General features: G+C 51.6%; 9 protein-coding genes across 9 annotated transcripts; 4 read left to right on the forward strand and 5 right to left on the reverse strand.

Moving 5' to 3' along the window:
• Positions 1-946: 946 nt before the first annotated feature.
• Positions 947-3,842, reverse strand: L3040_003443 (uncharacterized protein; the record flags this gene model as incomplete). Its single annotated transcript, XM_007293844.2, has 3 exons — positions 947-1,903; positions 1,958-3,522; positions 3,626-3,842. The coding sequence occupies 3 exons, from the start codon at positions 3,840-3,842 to the stop codon at positions 947-949; spliced, it is 2,739 nt and encodes a 912-aa protein (XP_007293906.2).
• Positions 3,843-5,240: 1,398 nt separating this feature from the next.
• On the reverse strand, positions 5,241-6,530 carry L3040_003444 (uncharacterized protein; the record flags this gene model as incomplete). Its single annotated transcript, XM_066154475.1, has 7 exons — positions 5,241-5,274; positions 5,403-5,486; positions 5,536-5,906; positions 5,956-6,095; positions 6,148-6,195; positions 6,245-6,385; positions 6,437-6,530. 7 exons carry the CDS (start codon positions 6,528-6,530, stop codon positions 5,241-5,243), a joined length of 912 nt encoding a protein of 303 aa, XP_066012433.1.
• A 1,156-nt stretch (positions 6,531-7,686) lies between these two features.
• On the forward strand, positions 7,687-8,350 carry L3040_003445 (uncharacterized protein; the record flags this gene model as incomplete). Its single annotated transcript, XM_007293846.2, has 3 exons — positions 7,687-7,716; positions 7,798-7,964; positions 8,182-8,350. 3 exons carry the CDS (start codon positions 7,687-7,689, stop codon positions 8,348-8,350), a joined length of 366 nt encoding a protein of 121 aa, XP_007293908.1.
• A 2,018-nt stretch (positions 8,351-10,368) lies between these two features.
• On the forward strand, positions 10,369-11,788 carry L3040_003446 (uncharacterized protein; the record flags this gene model as incomplete). Its single annotated transcript, XM_007293847.2, has 2 exons — positions 10,369-11,508; positions 11,561-11,788. 2 exons carry the CDS (start codon positions 10,369-10,371, stop codon positions 11,786-11,788), a joined length of 1,368 nt encoding a protein of 455 aa, XP_007293909.2.
• A 304-nt stretch (positions 11,789-12,092) lies between these two features.
• Positions 12,093-13,220, reverse strand: L3040_003447 (uncharacterized protein; the record flags this gene model as incomplete). Its single annotated transcript, XM_007293848.2, has 3 exons — positions 12,093-13,023; positions 13,129-13,135; positions 13,184-13,220. 3 exons carry the CDS (start codon positions 13,218-13,220, stop codon positions 12,093-12,095), a joined length of 975 nt encoding a protein of 324 aa, XP_007293910.2.
• Positions 13,221-13,814: 594 nt separating this feature from the next.
• On the forward strand, positions 13,815-15,033 carry L3040_003448 (uncharacterized protein; the record flags this gene model as incomplete). The annotated part of the gene is made up of 6 exons (XM_007293849.2): positions 13,815-13,826; positions 13,877-13,969; positions 14,023-14,046; positions 14,165-14,488; positions 14,580-14,929; positions 15,012-15,033. The coding sequence occupies 6 exons, from the start codon at positions 13,815-13,817 to the stop codon at positions 15,031-15,033; spliced, it is 825 nt and encodes a 274-aa protein (XP_007293911.2).
• A 708-nt stretch (positions 15,034-15,741) lies between these two features.
• L3040_003449 (uncharacterized protein) lies at positions 15,742-16,549 on the reverse strand (the record flags this gene model as incomplete). Its single annotated transcript, XM_066154476.1, has 4 exons — positions 15,742-16,259; positions 16,315-16,331; positions 16,403-16,442; positions 16,504-16,549. The coding sequence occupies 4 exons, from the start codon at positions 16,547-16,549 to the stop codon at positions 15,742-15,744; spliced, it is 621 nt and encodes a 206-aa protein (XP_066012434.1).
• A 439-nt stretch (positions 16,550-16,988) lies between these two features.
• L3040_003450 (uncharacterized protein) lies at positions 16,989-18,611 on the reverse strand (the record flags this gene model as incomplete). Its single annotated transcript, XM_007293851.2, has 4 exons — positions 16,989-18,088; positions 18,145-18,307; positions 18,359-18,480; positions 18,539-18,611. 4 exons carry the CDS (start codon positions 18,609-18,611, stop codon positions 16,989-16,991), a joined length of 1,458 nt encoding a protein of 485 aa, XP_007293913.1.
• Positions 18,612-19,218: 607 nt separating this feature from the next.
• On the forward strand, positions 19,219-22,957 carry L3040_003451 (uncharacterized protein; the record flags this gene model as incomplete). The annotated part of the gene is made up of 3 exons (XM_007293852.2): positions 19,219-19,476; positions 19,527-21,081; positions 21,129-22,957. 3 exons carry the CDS (start codon positions 19,219-19,221, stop codon positions 22,955-22,957), a joined length of 3,642 nt encoding a protein of 1,213 aa, XP_007293914.1.
• Positions 22,958-23,076: the final 119 nt, after the last annotated feature.

Here is a 23,076-nt window from a genome sequence, read left to right on the forward strand (position 1 = left end):
CCCTGAGATTTTCCCATTTTCTCATTCATTCATTCATTCATTCCTATCGTATTACTACATTTTACCCACTTACCACTTATCACTTACCCCTCATCTAACAACTACCTACCTACGCCCAACAACAACCATGCCATACTCCCAACCCCCAACCCCCAACTATACCCATCCACCTACCCCACCACCTGCAGCAAGCAAACGGCTCCATACAGCCAGCAAACGCTCCGCACAGAAAAGTTACAGAAGACGTACACACAAAAGAAGAGGTTGGAAAAAAAAAAAAAAAAAAGCTCACTCACTCACTCACCCACTCACCCACTCACTCATCAACCAACCCCACCTTCAATTCCTCTATTCAATTACCCTCGACCTCGACCTCACAAGATCGACCTCGAAAATAAAGACCTCGCATCGCAATAGCCTAACTTAAAAAAGTCTCCCAAACCGATGGTGAAATTGCAAAATTGCAAAATTGCAAAATTTCCCTCCCTTCCCCCCCCCCCCCAAAAAAAACCAACGGAAGGAAAGAATAAGAATATATATATATATATATATGTATCATTTCTCTCATGATCATATGATCACGAAAGATGTAAAACCTCGTACATTTCATTTGTATCTGAAAGGAGAAAAAAAAAAAAAAAAAAAAAAAAAACATCGCTTAGAGCAGAACAAGACTACGCTCGCTTGCTTAGAACAGTCTCTCTTTCTCTCTCTCGCTCAAATCTCGGGTTACTACGTGTACATTTATTCTCCCCCTCTCAACTCTCACTCGAACTCCTCTTATCCCCTGCCCATCGGAATCTCGTCCCATCCGGTTCCATCCCCCTCCGCCCCCAAGGATCCCCCGTCTCCAAGCGAGCCAGGGAGACGACAGGAAACAAGAACACAGAAAACAGAAAAGCACTCCATGTCTCCGTCTCCGTCTGCGTCTTTCCAATTCTCCATCTCACTTCAGAGTCCTCTCGACCAACTCCCGATACATAGCCTTCAGATCGCTCACGTCCCCCTTGAGCTCTTCAACCATCTCGCTCTTCTCGCCCAGCATCTCCAGCGTCGTCTGATACCGCTCATTCAGCCTCTCGACCTCAGCCTCCAGCTGCTGGGCCCGCTCGTCCACCTTCCGCTTCGCTTCCACCTCCCGCATCAGTGCCACGATCTCCGCGCGCGCTTCGTCCCGCTGCGCCGCCAGCCTCGCCAGGTCTTCCTTCGTCGCAACCTTCTCGCTCTCGAGCCGGCGCACGGCCGAGGACATGCGTTCGACGAGTTGGACCGAGGGCCCGGCGCCAGCTGTGGACACGGATACGAGGTCGTTGATCGTCTGGTCCGGCGAGGACGCTGACACGTTCTGCTCGAAGAAGGAGTCGTTCTCCGTATGCGCGGGCGGACTCTCGACATTATTCTCGTCCTCCTTGCGCTTCTCCATCAGACTCTGCATCGAGTCCTGCCGCTTCGGCGTCGCATTCCCACTAGCTTGTCTGAGCGGCTGCGCCGACGTTCTTCTTCCCACGTACCCGGTTGGCGAGGCTGAGACTTCGTTGATGACAGAGAAGGCGGAGGTGCGGCGGATATGTAGGTTCTGGAGCCCGACATACTCGGACGTGATGCCGCGGCGGGTAGATGCCACGGGTGACCCGGGGCGGTAGGAGAACGAACCGGGATTTTGAATTGTTTCTTCTTGCAGCCTTTGGCGCTCTTCGTCGATGCGGTTCTGCAGCTCGGATTGCCAGGCGAGTTTCTCTTGCTCGAAGGTGGCGCGGGCTTCGATTAGAGCTGCTTCAGCCGCCTCAGCTCTTTGCTGCAGCGTGTCTAGCTTGGCTTTGTGTTCGGCGAGTTCTTTTTGGAAGCTGGGCATTTTGGATCGGGACTCCTCGAGCTCGTCTTCGTTGCGCTTTGCTTTTAGAGTCTGTTTACACTATATTAGCATCGCTTCATTCGTAACAATCTGGGCTTGACTTACAGCTTCCCGAGCTTTCCTCCTAACATCGCTTTCCCTCTTCGCAGCCTCATCTCTCTCTTTCTCTAGACTCGTCGCCCGTGCGATAAGCGAGGATTCAATGCCCTGCCAATTCTCACTAGCAACCGCATACTGAGTCTGCAGCGTCTCAATCTGCCTCAGTAGCTTGGCCTGAGCATCGCCCGTAGCCCCGGAAGACACCTCTTCAGCCCTAGCCCTCATAACCTCTAACTTGCTCTCCAACATCTGTAGCTCATTCTTCATCTCCATCTCCACCACCCGAGCACGTTCTGCATCTTTCTCAGCCTTCTCCTTCAGCTCTTTGACCTGCGCTCGTGCCCGATCAGCGACCAAATCCTTCTCGATCTTCAGATTTGAAATATCGTCTTCCAGCTCAGCAACACGCTTCTTCTCGGCCTCGAGAGCCTCGTTGGCAGCCTTCATCTCCGCTTCCTTGCCTTGCGCAATGGCTTCCTTAAGCTCAGCTTCAAGCTCCATAACAGCCGAGTTTTTCACCTCGTTTGCCGTCTTCAGCGTCTCCACATCCTTCTGCAGTTGCGTGACTTCTTTCTGCTTCTCGCCGAGTCGTTTCTCGAACGTCTCAGCTCTCTTCAATCGTTCCGCCAAGATAGCCATGTCCCGCTCAGCAATCTCCTGCTTCCGCTTCGCTTCTTCAACAGCTTTGCTGTCTTCCTGGATCTTGGCGCGGAGTTTCTTGATCGTGGTGAGCTGGTTGACTTCCTTTTTGGAAAGCTTCTGACCCTCCTGCATGAGCAAAGCGATCTGCTCCTCCTTGTCTGCGAGCTTCTTCTCCAGACTCCCGCTTGGAGCGGCACCGCTGGCTTTCCGAGCTGCTTCAGCGCCTTCTTTGGCTAGATACTGTAGCTTGGACTGTAGCGCATCTATGCGCTCAATATATCCATGGATTTCTTCTTGGCGTTGAAGTTCAGCGGTCTCGTAGTCCGTTTGTAGCTTTTTGTAAAGCGACTCGAGTTCCTCTGTTGACTTGAATGTAGCAATGCTGCTAGTCGCTCGATCAGCCGGAGGCAGGTCCATAGAAGGTGGCAGGCTAGGTTGTCTCGCCGAGTCAATCGAGTCTCTAGGTAAACTCGGTATTGAAGACTCCGCTGACGGTCTTGGGGAAGCCTCAGTTTCTGTCTTCAATAATTGGCCATTGGACTCTGTCGTCCCCACCACTTTCTCAACGGTCGAGCTTCCAGGCTCTATAGCAATAGGAGAAGCTTCTGCCTGCACCTCTTTCACATCACTACTCTCCTCCGTGGTCTTTTGTACCTCCTCCGCCTTCCCATCCTCCGTGTTCTCAGCCTTCACCGCAGCAGGGACATCAATACTCTGTCTGGCACTATTCGTAGCCTTCGGCATTGTATGATCCAAGCTTTGCCTCGGACTACTTCCCACCGACACCGTCACCGGGCTGCCCACCCTACTCGGCACCCCACTCGCAGTCCCACTCCCAGCTTCCCCCTTCTGCTTGTTGGCAATAGCCCTTGCCAATCGCTCTTGAAGTCGATCAGGCGCTCGATTACTCGTAGAAGCCGATTTGGAAACTGTTGCACCCTAAGAATCAGCGCATGTCTTTCAACCACAGCTCCTGCCCAGAATTCAGATTCAAGCAAGACACAGAGCAACAGGAGGATAGGGAATGCGCACCTCCTTCTACCTTCCCAACAGGAGCACCACCACCATTGACTGGTGACCCAGTCCTCAGCTGACTCTGCAATTGGCTCTGCTGCTGATGCTGCGCGGCAGCATTCTGCATCTGCTCCTCCACGCCCTCAGCAAGGATATTATCCAGCCGAGACTCGACGCCCGCGACGGCTTGCTGGAGGAAGCTGCCCCAGCGGGAGGTCTGCTTGGAGGCTGCCATCTTTCTACTTCTCCCTCCCTTTCTCTCTCTTTCTCTTTCTCTCTTTCGCTCTCTCCCTTTCCACTTTCCTCTTCAATCTTCCCCCTTCTCTCCTCTCCCGCCTCAATAGCCCTCTGACACCTGTCGCTTCTTCGACCCCGGTGTCCGAAGCGCGCTTTGAAATCGAATGTATCGCGTCGAAAGAAAAACCCGCTGGTTTGGTTATGGATCGGATGTCGTAGGTATGTGCCTGTGCCAGTGCCCCAGCTGATACCTGATCACTCTGATCAATCAGTTACCAACCAGATATCAACAGCTGTGTGCTCCCAACTCCCGACACCGTCCGTAGGTTCGTAGCTAGCTCCCCTTCCACTTTCCTGCCCTTTCCCGCCCTTTCCTGCCTTTTTGAAACCCCTGTCGCAATATCTCTCAATCAATCCCCTAATAATTCAGCAATGTCTCAATTCCCTCCTTCGTATCGACGCATTCATATCACGGTATGCAAGGGACGTGCGGATCTAGAGAGAGAGAGAGAGAGAGGCCGAGGCCGGCAGGCAGGCAAGACAAAGTCGAAGACGTAGGGGGCAAAACAATTCCTCGAGCCGAGTCGAGTTGAGTCGAGTAGAAGTTGCCGGAGAGCACAAAGATGCCTTCGTGGCAGGTAGTACGTGCGAAATTAAAGAGGAAAATAAAATTTGGGATTGCGTGTTCGGATCTGAAAAGCCGAACCCACACTGCTACATGCCAACAGATGTGATACCACTCGAGTAGCATGCAAGTGCTTAAGCTTTTGCGCTAGACGCGTAGATCGAAATTCCTCACGAACCCACCAAACAAGGCTGTGTGACGCGGCAGCGAGGCTGGCTGCCGAACTATTGCCCACAAGGCCGCAGTCAGGGCCGGATTCTTTGGTACTGGACCCTTTAGAAGACCACTTTATTTTGGAAGATAAAATATGCTACTACTGGAGTTTGTTCACTACAGTCCCTTTGTTAGTCAACATGGCTAATCCTTATTACCTACACATTACCTACACAATACTCGTGAGGCCCCGTGTCGTAAATCGTTCCAAATATAGAGGCAAGTTTTCTAAATATACGCTTAGCCAAACCATGTCCGTACAGAGCGTTACAACCTCTTCCCGGTTCAAAAAGATCAACGCACGAGATAGATATGTTGGCCGCACGAGTACCACCACTGCTCAATCGCAAACAATCGCTTCGAGGAAAGGCCACAGAGGACCCTTGCTAAAACAATAGAATATTTCTTATTAGTCGCTCATCAATCCAACAATTGGATCAAAGACCAGGGGGTATAATCTATGCGCTGCTCTATCCATCCTTTCTATGTGCATGCACCCATCCAACCACCTGGGCCTTCTTCCACTACTCAATCCTTTCCTAAACAGACTTTCTATCCTCACGATTCCCATGACCCTTCGCTCTCCCATTCGCTTTTCCGGTTAGGTGACCGTTAGTGTAGCTACTGTAGTAGCCATTTGACCACCCGTTGCTTTTCTCAGCAGTTGAGCAAGAGGTAATCTCTGGGATGGACCAAATCGATGGCCATTCCAGCACGAACTCGTCTTTCCGCTCGTTGAGGCAGTGACGCAACCAAATAGCCCAGACAATGTAATAATAGGCTCCTACTCCAGTCATCAAATGCCTATTTCACTGTCAGTAACTCAATTCCATTTGCAATCACCAAGACTCACCACCACCCGTGTCCTTCAAGCAGGATCCCCCAAGGCAATCCAACCTGATGTCTCCACTGGCGTGCGGTTGAGCAGTAGTGGTTATCCAAGTTCCATATTCCAAAACCGCCCAAGAAGATAGCCAGGCCAATTGTTACCATCAACCACATGTTCTTTAGGATAGCCGTGTCCCGCAGATCATTCGCCACATTTTCTGGAGCTGTGAGAGGCTCTGATTCCATTCTTTTGCGGGATTTCATGCCGTACTTTTCCTTCAGGCTCGGTCTCATGTTTACTTCCATCACGTATGTGCTTCGAGCCAAGATCACAATGAGAAGGAGGGCGAAGGCGTTCTGGTGGAATTCTGGGTCCTGGAGATAGTGATAGTACAGCTGATCTCTGTCAGTTTTCCTACCGGCTTTCCTGTGAAGTGGCACAAACCGTAATGAATACTCCTAATCCGGTCAATCCAGCCCCGAGCAATACCCGGTTCAGTCGAGACTGTGAGAATGAGAATGTGGCATAGCACATGATGATTGCCGTGTAGATCATGGAAAGCTCATCCACCAGCTGCATCGGGTCTGTATCAGATCAGCTGCTGGGCGCTCTTTGGTAAACGCGTGGGCGACCTACACTTCAGGGTGCTATGAAAAGCAAAGGATCCGCTCCCAACTAGCAGGTCTGCGCACATCAGTACATGCGCCTTGGAGGCGAGCGTAGGCTTACTGACAACCCAAGAACGAGGCGATGAAGATACTGTCATGGCCATGTTTCATACAGTTGCGAATGCCCTTGACCCCCAGCCATATGAACAGTAGGTTCGTGAGAGTATTGACGATTTCGGCCGAGTAGATGGTCGCGTAGTAATCCTCTGGAATGAAACATCAGGACGGCAGGGTCCATGGGGCAGAGAGCGAAATACCTTCGCACCAGTTGATCGTCGAGGTGACGGGGTTCCAATACCCCTCATCCGGGCGCGCAAGCGGATACTTGAAAGATGGCAGAGAAAACGGCATGGCGAGAGGCTTTCCTTTGAAAGCAGCACTGGCGGGACGAAAAGGTGGAAATGTTTATGTTTGATCTGTGATGCACCGATGGTTTCGAGTTCCAATACCGGCCCAGGCACAGGCACAGGAAACCTCCGAAACCTCTCTTGCCCAGCAGCGAATGTTGTTCGATGGAGATAGATAGATACTGGTTTGACGGATGAGGAGGAAGGGGGGGGAGGAGGAGAATGGGAAGGGGAAGGGGAAGGGGAAAGGGAAGGGAAAGGGAAGGGAAAGGGAAGGAGGAGGAGGGGGAGGAGGAGGAGAGGCAATGGGGAGGGGGAGATCAAAGACAAAACAAAACAAAACAAAACCAACATGAGAATGAACCAAGGAAAGAGCTTTGTACATATTGGGAAACCCGAACGCCTCTAGCCTCTAGCCCAGCCGAGCGCGTAGCTGGGTAGGTAAGGTAAGGAACGGACGGGTAGCTTCCAGTGCCGGCCGAGGCCCATACCTAGGTAGGTGCTCCGTACTGTCTGATTTCTTGCTGCATGACATGACCTTGCATCGTGATTTGTGATGCCTCTGGTCTGGTCTGGTCTGGTCTGGTCTGGTCTGGTCTGGCTGGAGCGTAAACCTCGGCTCGGGGCACTGGCTGACTAGCTGATATGATATCCTATAACCCTGACGCGGGAGCGAGAGCTTGAGAGAGCTTGTCGAAGGAAGAGCGGATGACTACTGACTGACTGACTGACTGACTCAGGGCAGGGCAGATGAAGGAAAAGATGGCAGAATCTCGAATCCGGTTGAGGGTGACTCGGACCGGACGGAGGAAAGTGGCCGATCGATTGATCTGCGAACCAATATGACTTTACGTACGTCATGAGAGGGGCCGGGACGGTCGGTACCTTGCAAACTTGAAAGAGGGATCTTGGGGATTGTCGGCTTGGCTATATACAGTACAAATGGCCGAGCCCCACCTCGGGTGTCTTATCGTCTTCTCCTTATCCGTTAATATGACTAAGATGGAGTGTTAAGGTTAAGAACCTCGAGCTTGTTTTGACATTACATTTCTCTCTCCCTCTCTCTAAGTACCGTACTGGTACCTACCTACTTACCCACATTACTTGATCACTTGATCATCACACTGCACTGTTACATCTCGATTCCCCATATCATCAAAATGTCCATCTCCAACGAGGCTCTGCAGAAGGTATGAACCTCCTCACCCATATCGAGGCGGACCCTTCCACACATGTAATGTACCATGTCCCAGCCTACTCATATCGAATAGCTAGCCCAGGAGATTGGAAACCAGGCGGCACAGTCCCAGCAGCAAATCGGCGTCGTCAGGTCTCAGATCAACTTCAAGACCATCGAGATGCGCAAGCTGGCCTTGACCTCCAAGGAACTCGATGAGCTGCCCTCTGATACCCCAACATACGAAGGTGTGGGCAAGATGTAGGTCTCTTTTCTTACATCCCAACTTCCCCTTCTCAGTCGCCTTCTCACATTCTGTGGAAACAATCTCATTGCTTTCCCCTTGAACGTGTCTCTCACCAGGCACCTGGACCCACCCCCACCCAGCAACACCCAGCAACACCCATCACGAGACCTCCCCCCCTCCCCTCCCCCCACGTCTCGGAGAAGCCATCGCAAATTTAACATCGCCCCATAGGTTCGTCTTCAGTCCCACCGCCGATATCAACAGCCGCCTGAAGACCGAAACCAAAACCCTCTCGTCTGACGTCGAGAATCTAAACAAGAGGCTGCATTACCTGGAAACGACTTTCAAAAATAGTCAGGCGCACATGGACCAGATCCTCAAGAGCGGGGGACGCGCATGAGGCAAGAGGAAAGAGCCGTTCCCATCATGTCCGTTTCTACTTTACCTGTATCTGAAGCTTCTGGAATTGAGTATTCGGAATCACATCTCGGGCAAGAGGTGTGCGTTTGCTACAGTGCCAGGTGCCACTTCATGGCGGTGGGTAGGGTCGCACAGCCAGACTCAAATCTGGGTCGATGGGAATTGGGATCGAAAAAGCAGCAAGCAAGAACTTTTCAGCGCCAGAAGTAGTTCCAGCAGAACCAGGCCAGTTTTTCACGCTGATGCCACCGGCCAGAGGGCACAGCATGAGATTCGCTGTCGCGGATTGGGGAGCTGTACACCGCTAGCTGACCAGATGGATGCGTGGTGACTCAGCTCTGCGTGGCTGGTCGGGAAGAGAGAAGAAAACGGAAAGAAATGCATACACACGAATCACACGCACACCCGAGAAAATCCATTCTTCGTAATTGCTTTCATATCCACCACTTATCGGATGCGGTCTGTGCAGATTTAAGCACCAAGTGAAGAAGCAACAGGTGAAGTGAAGCCCGTTGAGCAAGCAAGCAGGCGCGCGCCTCTCGCTAAAACCAAATCATTAAACATATCCGGCCTTGCTCTCTCTCCCTATAAGCAACACAAAAGCCACCCTTGGAAATGATCCGGGTCCTATGCAATGACCGACCGACCCATCGCATCCCCCGTCCCCTCAGTCCTCTCTCACCCCAAACCAATTCCTCCCCAACACTACCGAAAACACGCGAGCCGGCCAGAACCCCCTACCAAGGAAACCCAGGCAGCCAATGTAACTGCTGTTGTATTGCATGAACACAGTCAGAACTAACCAGCTAAATAACTAACTAACTAACTCACTAACCAAGCAAACCACCAGCCGTCCCTATGGACAGTACCTGAGGATCAAGTATCCAAGCATATAATTATATATAGGTAGGTAATTAAGGCTGATCCCGCGGCCCACCTCTGTGCCTCTGCCCCTGTGCCGCCGTCAGTTCGTCGGTGAGAGAACCTACCTACCTACCTACCTACCTACCTACCTACCTACCTTACCTCTCTCTCTCCCTCCCTAGCCTTTCTACCTGCCTACCTGCCTACCTGCCTACCTGCCTACCTGCCTAGCTAGCAATCGTGGAAATTGACCTCCCACGACTTGACTTTTGAAGAACCCTGAAAGTCGGGAGGTCGATTCCCACTATTAGATATTGGATCTTGGATCTTGGATCTTGGATCTCGACGGAGAACGATTGATATATGCAATTTACGGGTACTTACCTACCTCGAGCCTGCTGCGCTGCCGGGTTGCAGAGTAAACACGTAAACACGTACACACACACACACTCATATATATATATATATACATACCCAGCTAGAGCTGTGCCACACCCTCACATACCGAAGTATCTATTGCCGAGCTTACGTCCCTCGACCCCCCTTCCCTTCCCTCCGCTCCCCCGATACCGTGTAGGTTGTTGGTTGTTGTTGGGCTGAGACGCATCGAATCAAGCCACTCACTCGGCTCGCCGCTGTAGTCCTTCCTGAGCTGCCCTTAAAAACCCGCCCATGCCCACTCGCTCGCCCATCGATCGGAAAACCTGACCTGCTGACACCGACTGTTTCTTCCGCGCGACTCCTCCCTCTTTTGCATCCATCAGCGGATACATCTCTGCTCTGCTCTTTTCTTCTCTCCTTTTCTTTTCTTTTCTTGAATCTTCACACTCGAGTTTCCTGCCTGTCGAGAGGGAAGGAAAGAAAAGAAAAGAAGGAAGGAAAGGAAGAAAGAAAGAAAGCAAGAAGGACATCGCTCGGGGAGGAGCCCATCTATAGAATAGTGAGGTCCATCGCTGACCTCTCAGCTACAAGGCCCGACCTCGAACATCAGCCCTGGTAATAGACCCAACGCCGCACTCAAAACACAAACACAAACCCAGCGAGAAAGACAAGCACAGTCTGGTTGCTCTCCCCAGAGATCACTCCCGAGCCAAGAGACCTCGTCAGTAGAAAAAGAGAAAGGGAAGGGAAAAAATGTCCTACAGCACCTACTCAGAAGAAGACGACTTGGACATCCGCATCCGTCGCGGACGCGTCTCCCCCCAGCCCGTCATCTTCCCCGAGCATCGTTATCGCCCAGCGCCTCGCCCCTACTATGGCGAGCCCCAGCACGCCGGCACAGCCTACCTCGTGCCCGCCATCACAGCATCGGCTATGCACCGCTCCCGCTCCACCGGCCACAGACGGCCCATCTCCCCTCCGCTGCCATCTCCGCAGCAGGCACCCATCGTGATCAACAACCGCATCTACAACGACTACGAGGACGACGACTACCTGGCCCTCGCGCCCCACCAGCGCCGAAGCTCCCACTCCCGAAGCCGGAGCCGGCCCCAGAGCTTCGTCGCCGATCCCAGGGACCAGTATGAGCTCGAGCGCACGCGGAGGGAGCTGGAGCAGTACCGCGCAGTACACACCCGAGACGAGTACGAGCGTGACAAGACCCGGCGCGAGCTGGAAGCCTACCGGGCCGTGCACACGCGGGACGAGTACGAGATGGAGAAGACGCGCCGGGAGCTCGAGCTCTACAAGCTCGAGAAGGACAGGCAGAAGGACGAAGACCGCATGAAGAAGCACATCGCTGCGGTCAAGGAGGACATTGAGCTCCAGAAGGCGAAGAAGGAGTTGCAGGATTACAAGGCGTCAAAGGAGAAGGCGGCTGAGGAGGCAAGGCTCAAGAGGGAGTCGGAGATGCAGCGGTTGCTGGCGGAGAAGAAGGCCGACGATGAGAGGAAGAGGGCGAAGAAGGAGGCGGATGCCGTGATCGAGAAGTACAAGACTGAGCAGGCGGAGAAGGCGGCCAAGGAGAAGAAGGAGGCCGAGGAGGAGAAGAAGAGGGCGAAGAAGGAGGCAGATGCTGCGATCGAGAAGTACAAGGTTGAGCAGGCGGAGAAGGCGGCCAAGGAGAAGAAGGAGAAGGAGGCTAGGGAGAAGGAGTATCAGACTCGTTTGCAGGAGGATCTGCGCAGGTCTGGAATGAACGAGAGACAGATCGCGGCGGTTCTCAAGAAGGATAAGGGCATTGATCCGAATCGGCCAACTTACACGCGCATGTCGAGGAGACATTTGTCGATCGAGACGCTGAACCGGTATCGCATCGATTATGAGTTTGATCAGGTAATTTGGCTGCTCCCTCTCGTGCACTCGTCCCTCGGCTAACGAGCAGCAGGACCCAGATTATGTGTTGATTAAGCGATGGGTACCGGAATATGAGCAAGACTTCCTGTGGACTCGTACGCGAGAGATTCGGGAGCGCCGACAGCCGGTTGTGCTGTCTCTCGAAGGCAAAAAACACCACCATCATGAAACCGAGCTTGAGCTCGTGCGCAAGAAGAAGCATGAGAGGAAGCCTTCTCCTTCTCCGCTGCTCACCTTCTTGGCCGGGGGCAGGAGGTAAAAGATCGAGGCAGGATTCGGATGACCAGGAACGCAAGTGGAGAACAGACAGCGGGAAAGGGGATGGAAATTGTGGTTGCGAGATTTTATGAGACGCTTGAAATTTGATACGCTTCATGACCTTGAAATACCCACTCAATGAATACATTCAGACAGTTAAAACAACAACTTGAATAAAAGCGGAAGAGTACTGATACCTATGTAAAACTCTCAGATTGGCAACAAAAGGTGGCGCATCGCTGGACGGCTTCCTGCACTCCGCAAAGATTGAGTGGTATCCTGAATATTATACAAAAGCAGTGATACTACAGCGCCCTAGTCTCAGTACGCGTGAACGCCATCTCAGCTCTCCTTATAAGCTCCTCATAAAGCGTCCAGGCCAGGGCAGAGCTCACAGCTTTCCGGCCCATCCTGAGGCCCAAGCCATCAAATAGACTCTTGAAGCCATCTTGCAGGATCATCTTCCGCCCGGCATGAACTATATTGTGGTATTGCCTCGGCTGCAGCTGTATCCGCGTCTTGATCGCATCGAAGGGGTTCGTTAGGGCAGTTGCAAGCCCCGCAGCCACTATGCCCGACCCGAAGTTGATAGACGCGGAGGTTGATCCACTCATGCCCTGTGCGAGCTCGCCTGCTATCGGCACTTTGTGGAGGAGGAGACTGAGCTGCTTTTTGGACTGCTCGTAGAAGAGGATGTAGAGGCCAGCGTACGGGGCGTCTCTGATGGCCGTTGCCCCCAAGCCCGCGAAGAACCCTTTCAAGCCCTCAGTCTTGAAAATGTCTCTGCTAGCCTCAGCGATTGACTTGTAGGCGTAGTAGCTCGACTCGTACCGGACTTTGATGACAGTCATGGGCATCAGGATGAAGCCCGCTCCCGCTCTGGCAACAGCTCCGGTGGTAAGGTTCGCAATGTTCGACAGCTTTGGCAGAGCAGAAGAGTGGCTCGGGAGTACATTCTGGTCTGTTGCTCCTATGCTCCGTAACAAATTCGACCGCGCAACATTCTGCCGCAGGGAGTTTAGGCTTGTGAAGTAGATGGCGGATCCGAAGCCTGTGCGTAAAGCAGAGGGAAGCGTTCCTCGCCAGAAGGAGCGGATCGAGTTCGGGGATTTTGAGATCTCGCGGATGGTGGCTAGGAGGGAGGTGTGTCCGGATTGCTGGACGCGGGTTTTGAGGAGGTCGGCTGGTTGGAGGAGGACTGCGGAGAGGATGCCAGACCCCAGACCAGCTGCGAAGCTTTGGGGGTAGTCAGCGGATTGATCGTGAGGTATGGGAAAGTGGCAGCTCTCAAAATTGCGTTAGACTGCGAGGAAAACAAAAAATCATTTTGATAATACATACTGGAATGCTTCCGAAAGTCAGCAGCCTGGTCGAGTCCAAGAGAGGAAGAACTTACAAGTTGACGATTTCCCGGCTGAGCCGCCATTGGACATTTCGTAATAATTTACAAGGACATTGTCTGATTCAAATGCTTATTATGCTCCGGCACCTAGGCAGGCTCCATATCCTTCTATATGTGTGGTTGCTGGTGGGCTTCTGGTTGGGAGTAAGAAGCGGACAATATGTTTAGAAGGAGGCTGAACTTTCGGCTCGAAAGCTTGGGACTTGGGACCCGAATGTGAACGTCATCCATCCATCCACGTGCACAGATTGAACGTCAAGGCGAGGCTGACTCTGATTCTTTTACGAAAACACATCTGCTTCGATCAGAGAGAATATTGAAATGTCTAGCTTTGATTACCAAAGTCGGTTTTACAACATAGTATTGGTGTGTTTGGAGGATATCGAGTGTTAATAAGGATCTGTATCTCGTCTATTTTTACTTTGTAGTTCCACTCAACTACCAACTCTTCTGTTCTTTGAGCAGCCCAGATTCTTCTCTCTTGTGTTTTCTTTTGATGCATTTCCAGTGCTTCTAATCTTGACTCTTAAAAATTCCGAAGTAGAAAGGAAGCTTTCAATTAAATTCATGTTTTATCGAATAACAGCCCCCATCCTTTATCGACGGCCTTGCAACTGAATTCAGAATGGCCATTGCAGTATGTACTCTCATTGCAAATAAACAGACCGGATCACTGAAGCCCTGCAGGCTATCGGGCAGTTATGCTCAACAGCATCTATGAGCCACAACCTGGCTCTCTGTCAAGTCCTCGTCAAGAAAGCAGTTGATGCCGGAGCTAAGGTACGGCACCTCCAATTGCCACACCTTTAAGGGCGTATCTCACTGTCTTATAGGCTCTTTTCCTCCCCGAAGCTACAGTAAGCTTTGTCTATCAATGAGCCACCGATCTGTCAAACAATTCATGTTATCTTCCAAGAAACCCGCCTCTCCATAACTTTCATTTGAAGTGCGCAAAACCTTACAAACAACTAACAGGACTACATCGCCTCCTCGCCCCAAGAATCCCTCTCTCTCGCTCGTCCCATGGCTAGCTCACCTTTTCTCCTCGGTCTCCAATCCTCTGCCAAAGCCTCGTCTCTCGCCATAAACGTCGGCATCCACGTGCCTCTCCCCTCTGGGAAGATGGCCAACCGTAGCGTCTGGATCAACGAAAACGGAGACATCCAGTCCCACTACGACAAACTCCATCTCTTCGACTACGGAGCCCTCAGAGAGAGCGCCAGCGTGGAGGGTGGAAAGGAGATTGTAGAGCCTGTAGATACGGTCGTTGGACGGGTCGGCTTGATGATCTGTTTTGATGTGAGTTACTTCACAACTTCTTAATACATCTCATGTTTCAAGACTGAAGCTGCATTCCAAATCGAAGCTGATATATGTGTAAAACACCTAGCTCCGATTCCCCGAGCTCTCCCTAGCCCTGTCCCGCAAAAACGCGCAAATCTTGACGTACCCCTCCGCCTTCACAGTCCCCACAGGCAAAGTCCACTGGGCACCCCTCCTCACAGCCCGGGCCATAGAGTCCCAAGCCTACGTGATAGCCGCCGCGCAAGTCGGCGCCCACAACCCCCAAAGAACGAGCTATGGCCATTCCATGGTCGTTAGTCCCTGGGGAGAAGTACTGCTCGATATGGCTGGCGAGCAAAGCGAGTCGGGCGGGGGGCAACCGGAGATTGGAATCGTGGATATCGATCTCGAGATGTTAGAGGGTGTGAGGAGCAGGATGCCGTTGGTGAGGCGAGTGTGAGTCCTCTTTTTGCTTGCACGTGAGACGTGTGAAAATGGAAACGTGAGTAGAGAAGGAATATACGCTGACAAGTAGTAGGGACGTCTACCCCGAATTTTAACTTTCTAGCTTGATGTAATAAAACAAAGGAGCGCAAGCGGGGCGTGGTAGCGAGGCCTAATCCAAACAAATTTCGGACTCCCTTTCCTGAGGCCAGACGACGGAGAAGGGTTTTTGTTGCACGTCGCATTCCAAGTCCCTGGTATTCCGGTACTTTAAAATGTGACCAGTGCTCCAGGAATCGCGGTACTACTAAATGTCGTTAATGTCCCGGTCCCAGTCCCAGTCTCAGTCCCGCCCGAACTTTGAACTCACCCGCCTGTCTCCGTAAGCGAGCCCGGGACAAAGATATTTTTGCTGCACAACGCACACATTGTCAAACCAGGTCTTAGGACATTGAAATTTCCTGGCATGGATCCAAGTCTCGACCCTTTAAGCTGCAGCTTGAAACTTTCTGAGACTTGGGATTTGGCTTAACAACATTTCCAACAATACGGCTGTGTTAAAGATGGAAATCGAGCGGCGTATAGCTCTTTCTAAGTACCTATTGAAAAGTCTGAAGTCTATAAAGCCTCTTTCTTCCCAAACGCCCACGATGCTTGGTTGATAGCTCAGCAATGCCTCGCTATTTTTTATGATCCCTGCCATCTTTGTGTCCTGCGGGCAATCATGCCGTCTGAACTCAACTCATCTCGCTTCTACCTGGTATCATGGTATATCCCCGCCCCTCACCTCATCATCACGCTCCCGATACCACCCCTTGCCGTACCTACAACTCCTTCTTCGCATCCCCATTTCCCCCAATCCGCGATTTCTCCCGCTTAGCATAGATAGTCGCCGTAAATGGATCCTCAAATCTCAACGCAATCAAGTAAACGACCAACACCTCCACCGTCAGGAGAATACCCGCTGGCTTCCCGAACAGAATCGCGGTCCCCAGAAAGCTCATGGTACTCCCATAATACATCGGGCTCTGCGTGACACTAAAAGGAAACCCCGTCACGATATCATCCATCAGGATGCCAAAGTAGTCGCCGAGATACGTGCCCGTGATGCCCAGCGCCCACATGGAGGAGAGCACGAGCAAGTTGCCGGTGGCGAGCAGCGCGTAGGAGATGTAAGTCGCAAGGGGGGTCTCGAGGAGCGGGTGGGAGGGCTGGGCGCGTAGGGCTCGTTCGTAGAGGAGGTCGCGGAAAATGCCCAGGAGGAAGATGGTGACGGCGAGGCCATAGCAGCCATGGCGGGCGTTACCGCCGGCGAGCTTGGTTAGGATTTTATTGTGGTATTCTGATGGTGCGTTAGGGCTTTGCTGGAGAGAGGATGGGCGGGTTGGCGGTGCTACCTTGTCGGGCTACAGTGCTGAGGAGTGTTAGTGACTATTCTGGTGTTGCCAGGAGGAGAGGAAGCAAAAAAATTGAATTGAATCTCACTTCCAGAAGATGGGATTGAAGGCAATGGATGCTGCCGCAACTGAAAGGTTTGTGAGCTTCAAACTGCCTGGCAGGCTGGTTTTGGTTCTTGTTGAACATACTTGCCAGACTCTTCTGGTCAAAGTCAACCAGGCCTTTGTTTTGCATCATGTCTTTTTTTCGGTTTAATGTGCTGACGATCTGAATGATTTCTGTGAATCGAGAGATGTGGTGTCTGAGGATGCGTTCAACGGTGGTGTTGTTAATTCTAAGTTGGAGCTCGCTTGCCAGGAACGTGGGGAAGAAGTGGATTTTACTGTAGCAGCAGCGAATCACTCTTCATGACGTCGAAGTGAGCATAGTGGAGCTGCCGAGAAGGAGCTTGTAGATCATCCAAACATCTACCGAAATCAGTGGAAACGATAATTGATGACTTATCTGTCCAGAGCTAAATCTATGCCATCTAAAGACTCATGAGGCGAGCGTGCCCGAATATGCAAGTCCATCGTTAAATGCGCCCTCCCTGGATATCGTTGCAGACCATTGTCGCCTGTGATAACGCCTAACGCCCACCCTGCTTCCAAAGTTAAATATAAAACAGCAATGGTTATTGCCGCCGCGTTCTCGTCTTTTTCGCCGTTGTTGCTGCATCTTCTTCCTCTTCGTCTTGCCCCTTTTTGAGATCCTCAACCAGCCCCCATTCCTCCTTGTCGTACCAGTCCTCGCCATCTGACATATCCCGGTTGGCACCAACATGTCCTTCGGCTTTAGCCCATTTGAAAACCAACTTTCGGTAACGATCCGCTCTCAGTAAACCGTCGTATATTTTTTGAGCGCCGCGACATATTTCCTCCTGCTTCTGGATGTACAATTGAAGAAGCCTTCGGGTTTCGTCCGCTTCAGGCGGAGGTAAACCAACATTGCGATCTGGACGAGAGAATGCCGGGGCCAGGAAGTATGGATGAATGAACATCTCTTGACCGGAATCCGGTGTTACCGATCTGGTTCGAATCGTGTTGTTGTCTGACGCCGCTTGAGCCTGGGCGCGAGTCCTCATACGGCGCGGCGGTGGGACATCCTCATGATCGCCCTCCGGTTCGCCATCTGGCATTTCTGTATCCTCTGGCAGTACTTGGTGTCCATTAGGAGCTTCCTTTGAAATTTTGACTTCTTCCATAGCTGGCCCCGTGTGGGCCTCGCCATTTCGCTCCACGGGCCCAGGCGCGCCTGTAACCCTTCCACTGTTTATTCCGTTCGAATGCGCAGAAGATCCTACCACCATATCACCATCTGCACCATTCTCGATCGTCTGCATTGGTCCTTCTTGACTACCCTCTCTAGACCTGTCGTCTATTACCTGCATTCCCTCTGGATGCTCAACTTCTTCTGAAGCCAGCGTTCCGGTTGATACCTGATCAGCCTCTACCCTAGGAATCTCTTTCTCAAGCGTATTTCCATGAACACGCTCCCGTTCATCGAGGAAAAGTGCAAAATCGTTGTCTGTCTCGACACTTGCGCAGGGATACCAAGTATTGTCACCGCTCAGTTTAGTCAATAAATGCTTTATTTTCCACAGAGAGGCTTTTTCTTTCTGGACCATTTCACCCGCAGTTCGAGTCAACTCAGTTAACGTTTTGGATGTGAAGGGCTTCGAGAGGGTAGGATGATGAGGCAAATCGGAAGCTGCTGTTAATGGAACAAGTAGATCTGGTCGCAAAGTCTCAGCAGGAATCTTATATAAATCTGGGTACAGTTGCTCCTACTCTCAACCTTGATATCGGAGTATGGGTCCTTCTCGGCCGCGGCAGCAATTGCGGTTTGCGCTCTCTCGTCGTCCTCATCGCTGTCAACTTCGTACCCGTCTTCGTCAATGAGGGGATGGTTTCGAAATATTATATCTCTCTGGTAGCCCGCGTGCTCGATGCTCTGTTAAAATGTTAGTGTATGGGATGTAGGGGGTCTGCCAGAGCCACCCACCCTCCTGTAGACTTGAGGGCCACTCGGGGCCGCCAATTGGCCCTCGTGCACATATCGCGCTTTCTTTCGCAGCTTATTTCCTCGGTTGGTGAGGTTCTCAATTTCATTTTCGGAGTCCGAATCTGCGTGGCCTCTTGGTCAGAATTGTAGTGGGTGAAGCCCAGGGTTGGGGATCTGTACCGTAGGCCTTTCTCTTGACGGCCTTTTTCATGCCGGCAATCGTCTCTGCAAAGATCGCAGCCTGCGACGCCATTTTGGCAGTTAAGAAGTATGTGTAGTAATAATATAGGCTTTCAACCCGAAGCTGTGTGTTGTGGTCGGGTTTGCGCGCAGCTGCAGTAGTCCGCTGGGGTGGTTCGAGGCCAGGTTCACAAAGGTACCGATGTGGATGGAAACGAACATTCGTTCGAGATTTCGAAATATATCTCGAGTGTAAAGCGACAATGTGCTCGAGTCACAAGTATTGCGTGTCGTGCGGGTGAGGTGCAGAGGTGAGAAAGCCGACAACTAGGTAGATCAGAGTCTCCAGCCTTATCCGTACGCCTTTACTAGCGTTGTTTATTTATGTGGACCAAGGCCAGCCACATGAACTGTCTTACCAACCAAGGGTCAAAACACCTCCACGATAGCGACAGCAAGCAAGCTGCCATATATTCGGCGACGACATCGGTTTTTGGGGATATTCGAGCTTTTGTCTGTCTGCGTGAAGGCTGCTAGGGCATGGGAATCGCTTCCAGCTAATTGGAACGGTTTCAGTCTTGCGACATTGAAGCGGGCACATCTACGAGACAACGAAAAGAGAACAAAGGCATCAGTTCAAGGAACTCCTTTGCATATGGAGAAGCCACAAATCAGGCGCTATGGATGGGTACCCGCCAGCCTACGTGGCTCATAACATACCCCTTTTGGTCGTTTCTGGTCTGGGCTACGGCACCGAGGAGGAACTCAAGCTCAAGCTCAAGGATGAGAGCAGGATAATTTCAGAAGTGCCGTCGCTGGTCACCGAGGATGCCCTCACACTGCTACAGCTCTTCAAGGACGGAGATGCTTCTGATCTGGCATGGAACGCGCGGGAGCATAGTGGGAGGAACAAATTTCGAGTGAAGACAGTCGGAAGGGTAGTTACGCAGCCTCAGTGTATCTTCGTACAGCCACTGAAGCTTACTAGGAATACATGTTACCAACCCGCAGCGCTCAACTCTCTGCTCATTTCCAGACTCCAAGTCCAATCACGAAACCAGTCCTTCACTCTGCATTGTCGCCTCTAAGTCCTCCTTCGAAACTGTTCCCAGACGGCCTGTTTACCAGCGACTGGATCGACAAGCACCAAGACCAGGTCCCCAGCGCCTTCATATCATTCTATACGTTTACTTCTGATCCAAAGCTATCTACATCAAATGACAACCAGCTGAAGACGGATATAAACAACATCAAGAAGACGCTGAGCCAATCTGGTTACAAGACTCGTCTAGTAGTTGCTCTGCTCAGCGAAAAATCCATCGTGCAGTCTCCAGACGTGGAAGAGCGTCTTGCCAGTATTCGCAAGGCTACGGGGCTGGACTCGAAGACCGCAATTTTCTTCTTGCCTCCGCAAAGCTCGGCAGTTGAGCTGCAAGCATTTGTCGATACGATCGTCACCACTATATATCCCATATGTATCGAATACTACAGGGATCTTAGCAAACATTCCAGAAGGAAACGGAACCGAGGAGTTATTCCTCCACCAACACTTCCCCCAACGTCAGGCACCTCCCAGACGTTGCCCAGCCAAGGCTGGAATGTTCGATATGATTTCAAGTTGGGAGTTTTTGCAGAATTTCGCCAGGAGATGGACTCAGCTGTAAGGTCATATGAGAGTGGATATGAAGCATTGCTTGGGCCCGATGTTCTTGAGGCAATCGCAAGCTGGAGCCCGCGATGGAACGAAGCTCGACTATTAGCCGATATTTTCGCTCTTCGGATCTTGCGTTGTTTACTTTGGAATGGGAATACGACAGCAGCTGTCCGACGCTGGCAAATGCATCGGGAGAGGATACGAGATTTCGTTGATCGCAGGGGCAAAGGATCTTCAACATATGGCTGGGAGGCATGGGAAGCGCGGTGGGCGACAGTGATGGCTGAAATGATCCAGAAAGTCTCCATTGTTGAATTTGGAGGCCCTTCGACATTCTTGCAAGCAGAGAAGAGCATTGTAATTGGTGAACGTATACAGCCATGGGAATACCTACACCACCCAGGGTACTGGTTCAAATCTGCTTTAGTGCATTTAATAAATCGAAGGGTGCGGGCTCAGGCCATCCCAGAAGAAGACAGGAATCCTCCTGGGTCATCACCAGCGTCCTCGATTGCCAACAAGGCATATACGTACGATACATACCTCTGCCCGGAACCTCACGACGAAATGCCACGCTCTGGACGCCCAGGAGTCGATCATTCTGCCCTCATAATCGATGTACTGACGAAAGCCATATCTGAATTTCAAAAAAGAGGTCAGTCCCGTCTCGTTCAGGAATTGCATCTTCAGTCGGCAAAGGAGAGCATGAAGCAAGAAAAATGGGATGATGCAGTGAGGATACTTCGCCCATTATGGCAGAAAATGTCATTCAGGGCAGAGGGCTGGTGGAACGCGGCCGAAGAAATCAGTTGGGCTCTGAGAAAAGCTGCTGCATGTGCGGGTGATGGCGGATCCATTGTTGCCGTGGACTGGGAGCTGATGAACAGAAGTGAGTTGATCAAGACCCGTGCCCGGCTAACTACTAACGTATTCCAGGCTTCACACATCATCCCAGTTGGCGATATGACCTCTCAAAATCCCTGGAGGGGCTGGACACCATCAAAGCTAAGCCTGCTGTGGTGTTGCATAGCAACGAGATCCATTCGTTTCTCTCTGCGACATACACGTTCGAGCACGCGGAGGGCAAAGTTGGGGAACTGTGCCCTTCACAGTTGGTAGTTACCTCAGTTGCTATACCGACGGCTGCCTCGGTGACCATTTCTGATATCAAGATCACTTTTAATGGCAGCATGAAGCCCGTGGTATTGTCACACCGTGCTATCGATGATGGACTAGATCAGTCCCCAGTTGTTGCGCTGCAATCAGTGCCGTTGACGGAGGCGACACCAGACGAACGATCAGTTCTCATAGGACATGCAAGCCTTGTATTTGGACCTGGTCAGACGAGAATATTCGAGTTTAGCACTGTGCTAAGAGAAGATGGCGAGGCAAAAGCCATTTCAGCAACCTTCTCTATGGCCACTGATCACTTTGATCTTGAGTATGTCAACACCTTTGATCAGAAAATTGCTCCAGATGTGTGGTGGGGGGAGACGTCTATCAAGAAGAGGGTCGTCCGACTTGATGCCACAGCCATAACTATTCTCCCCAAACCGCCCAAGATCCAGCTCCGAATTGTTGGAATGCAAGAGCAGTATTACACAAACGAGCAAATTGTCTTGAAGGTTGAAGTTACCAATGGGGAAGATGTTGAGTCGATAGTCAACCTTGAAGTCCGCTTAGTTGGGGACGATGTGCCGACTGTCACCTTGAAACTCGATGACAAAGAAAATAATGAAATTACAGAGTTAGAAAGTGGCAACCAACTTGCTGGAACGCCAATTGGCAGGATTGCTAGCACGGCCGCAACGATCGTGGATGTTGTCATTCCAGCACTCGACTTACCGGCGGTCTACGATCTGTCTTTGAAAGCAGCATACAACCTTGTCACCGATCTGGAAACACCAGTCTATCAGTCCATGGCCACACAGCTCGAAGTCATCAACCCCTTTGAAGCAAATTATGACTTCTCCCCTCGAATCCACCCGGACCCCTGGCCCAGTCTCTTCACCCACGAAGAAGTAGAAGCAGCGACCGACCCCCAAGAAGTAAAGGCGCAAGGTCTAGCACAAAAATGGTGCTTAACAGCTCGCTATGCCTCTTTTGCAAGAGACGAGCTAATCGTCAACGACGTCGACGTCGAGGTTTTGGGCTCGAACGGCGGCATCCAATGTTATACCAAGAAACTCACCAGTATTCCCTCGACCGGGTTACGCGTTTCCCCAAAGAGTTTAGACGAAGCCCAATTCGATACCTTCACGCAGAAGATCTCCCTCGATGACCGCGGTACCGCAACCCTCGATGTCTCCCTCGCCATCAAATGGCGACGCTCCAACCGTGACTCCACCTCTGCATCTCCAATCAACACCACCATCCTCGCCGTTCCACGGCTCCTCGTCTCGAGCAGTGAACCCAGGGTCTTAGCTGCAGTCTCCTACAGCAACAAAATCGCCTCCATGATCCACTTCGACGTCACAATCGAGAATCCCTCCAACCACTTTCTAACCTTTGGACTGACCATGGAACCGAGCGAGAAGTTCGCCTTCTCTGGCACCAAGCAGAGTACGCTACAGCTCGTGCCGTTATCCAGACGCACGGTGGGTTTTAGACTCCTGCCGACCGTGAGGGGCGAGTGGGTTGGCCCGATCCAGTGCGTGATTCGGGACAGATATTTTCAGAAGGTGCTTAGGATCGCTCCGACTGAGGGGATGAAGAGCGAGAAGGAGGGGCTCTTGGTGTGGGTGCCTGCTGAGGACGAGTTTTGAGATTATCAAGAAGGCGAGACGATGGGAGTTTATAGGGGGTGGTTCATGATGTGATGATACGATAGATAGACATGATGTTTGGAGAATAACATGGTCTTGACTGAATTTGAAGGGAACCC

This window comes from Drepanopeziza brunnea (assembly GCF_022702325.1).
Source record: "Drepanopeziza brunnea f. sp. 'multigermtubi' strain 214-2 chromosome Unknown ctg4, whole genome shotgun sequence".
Lineage (NCBI taxonomy): Eukaryota > Fungi > Ascomycota > Leotiomycetes > Helotiales > Drepanopezizaceae > Drepanopeziza > Drepanopeziza brunnea.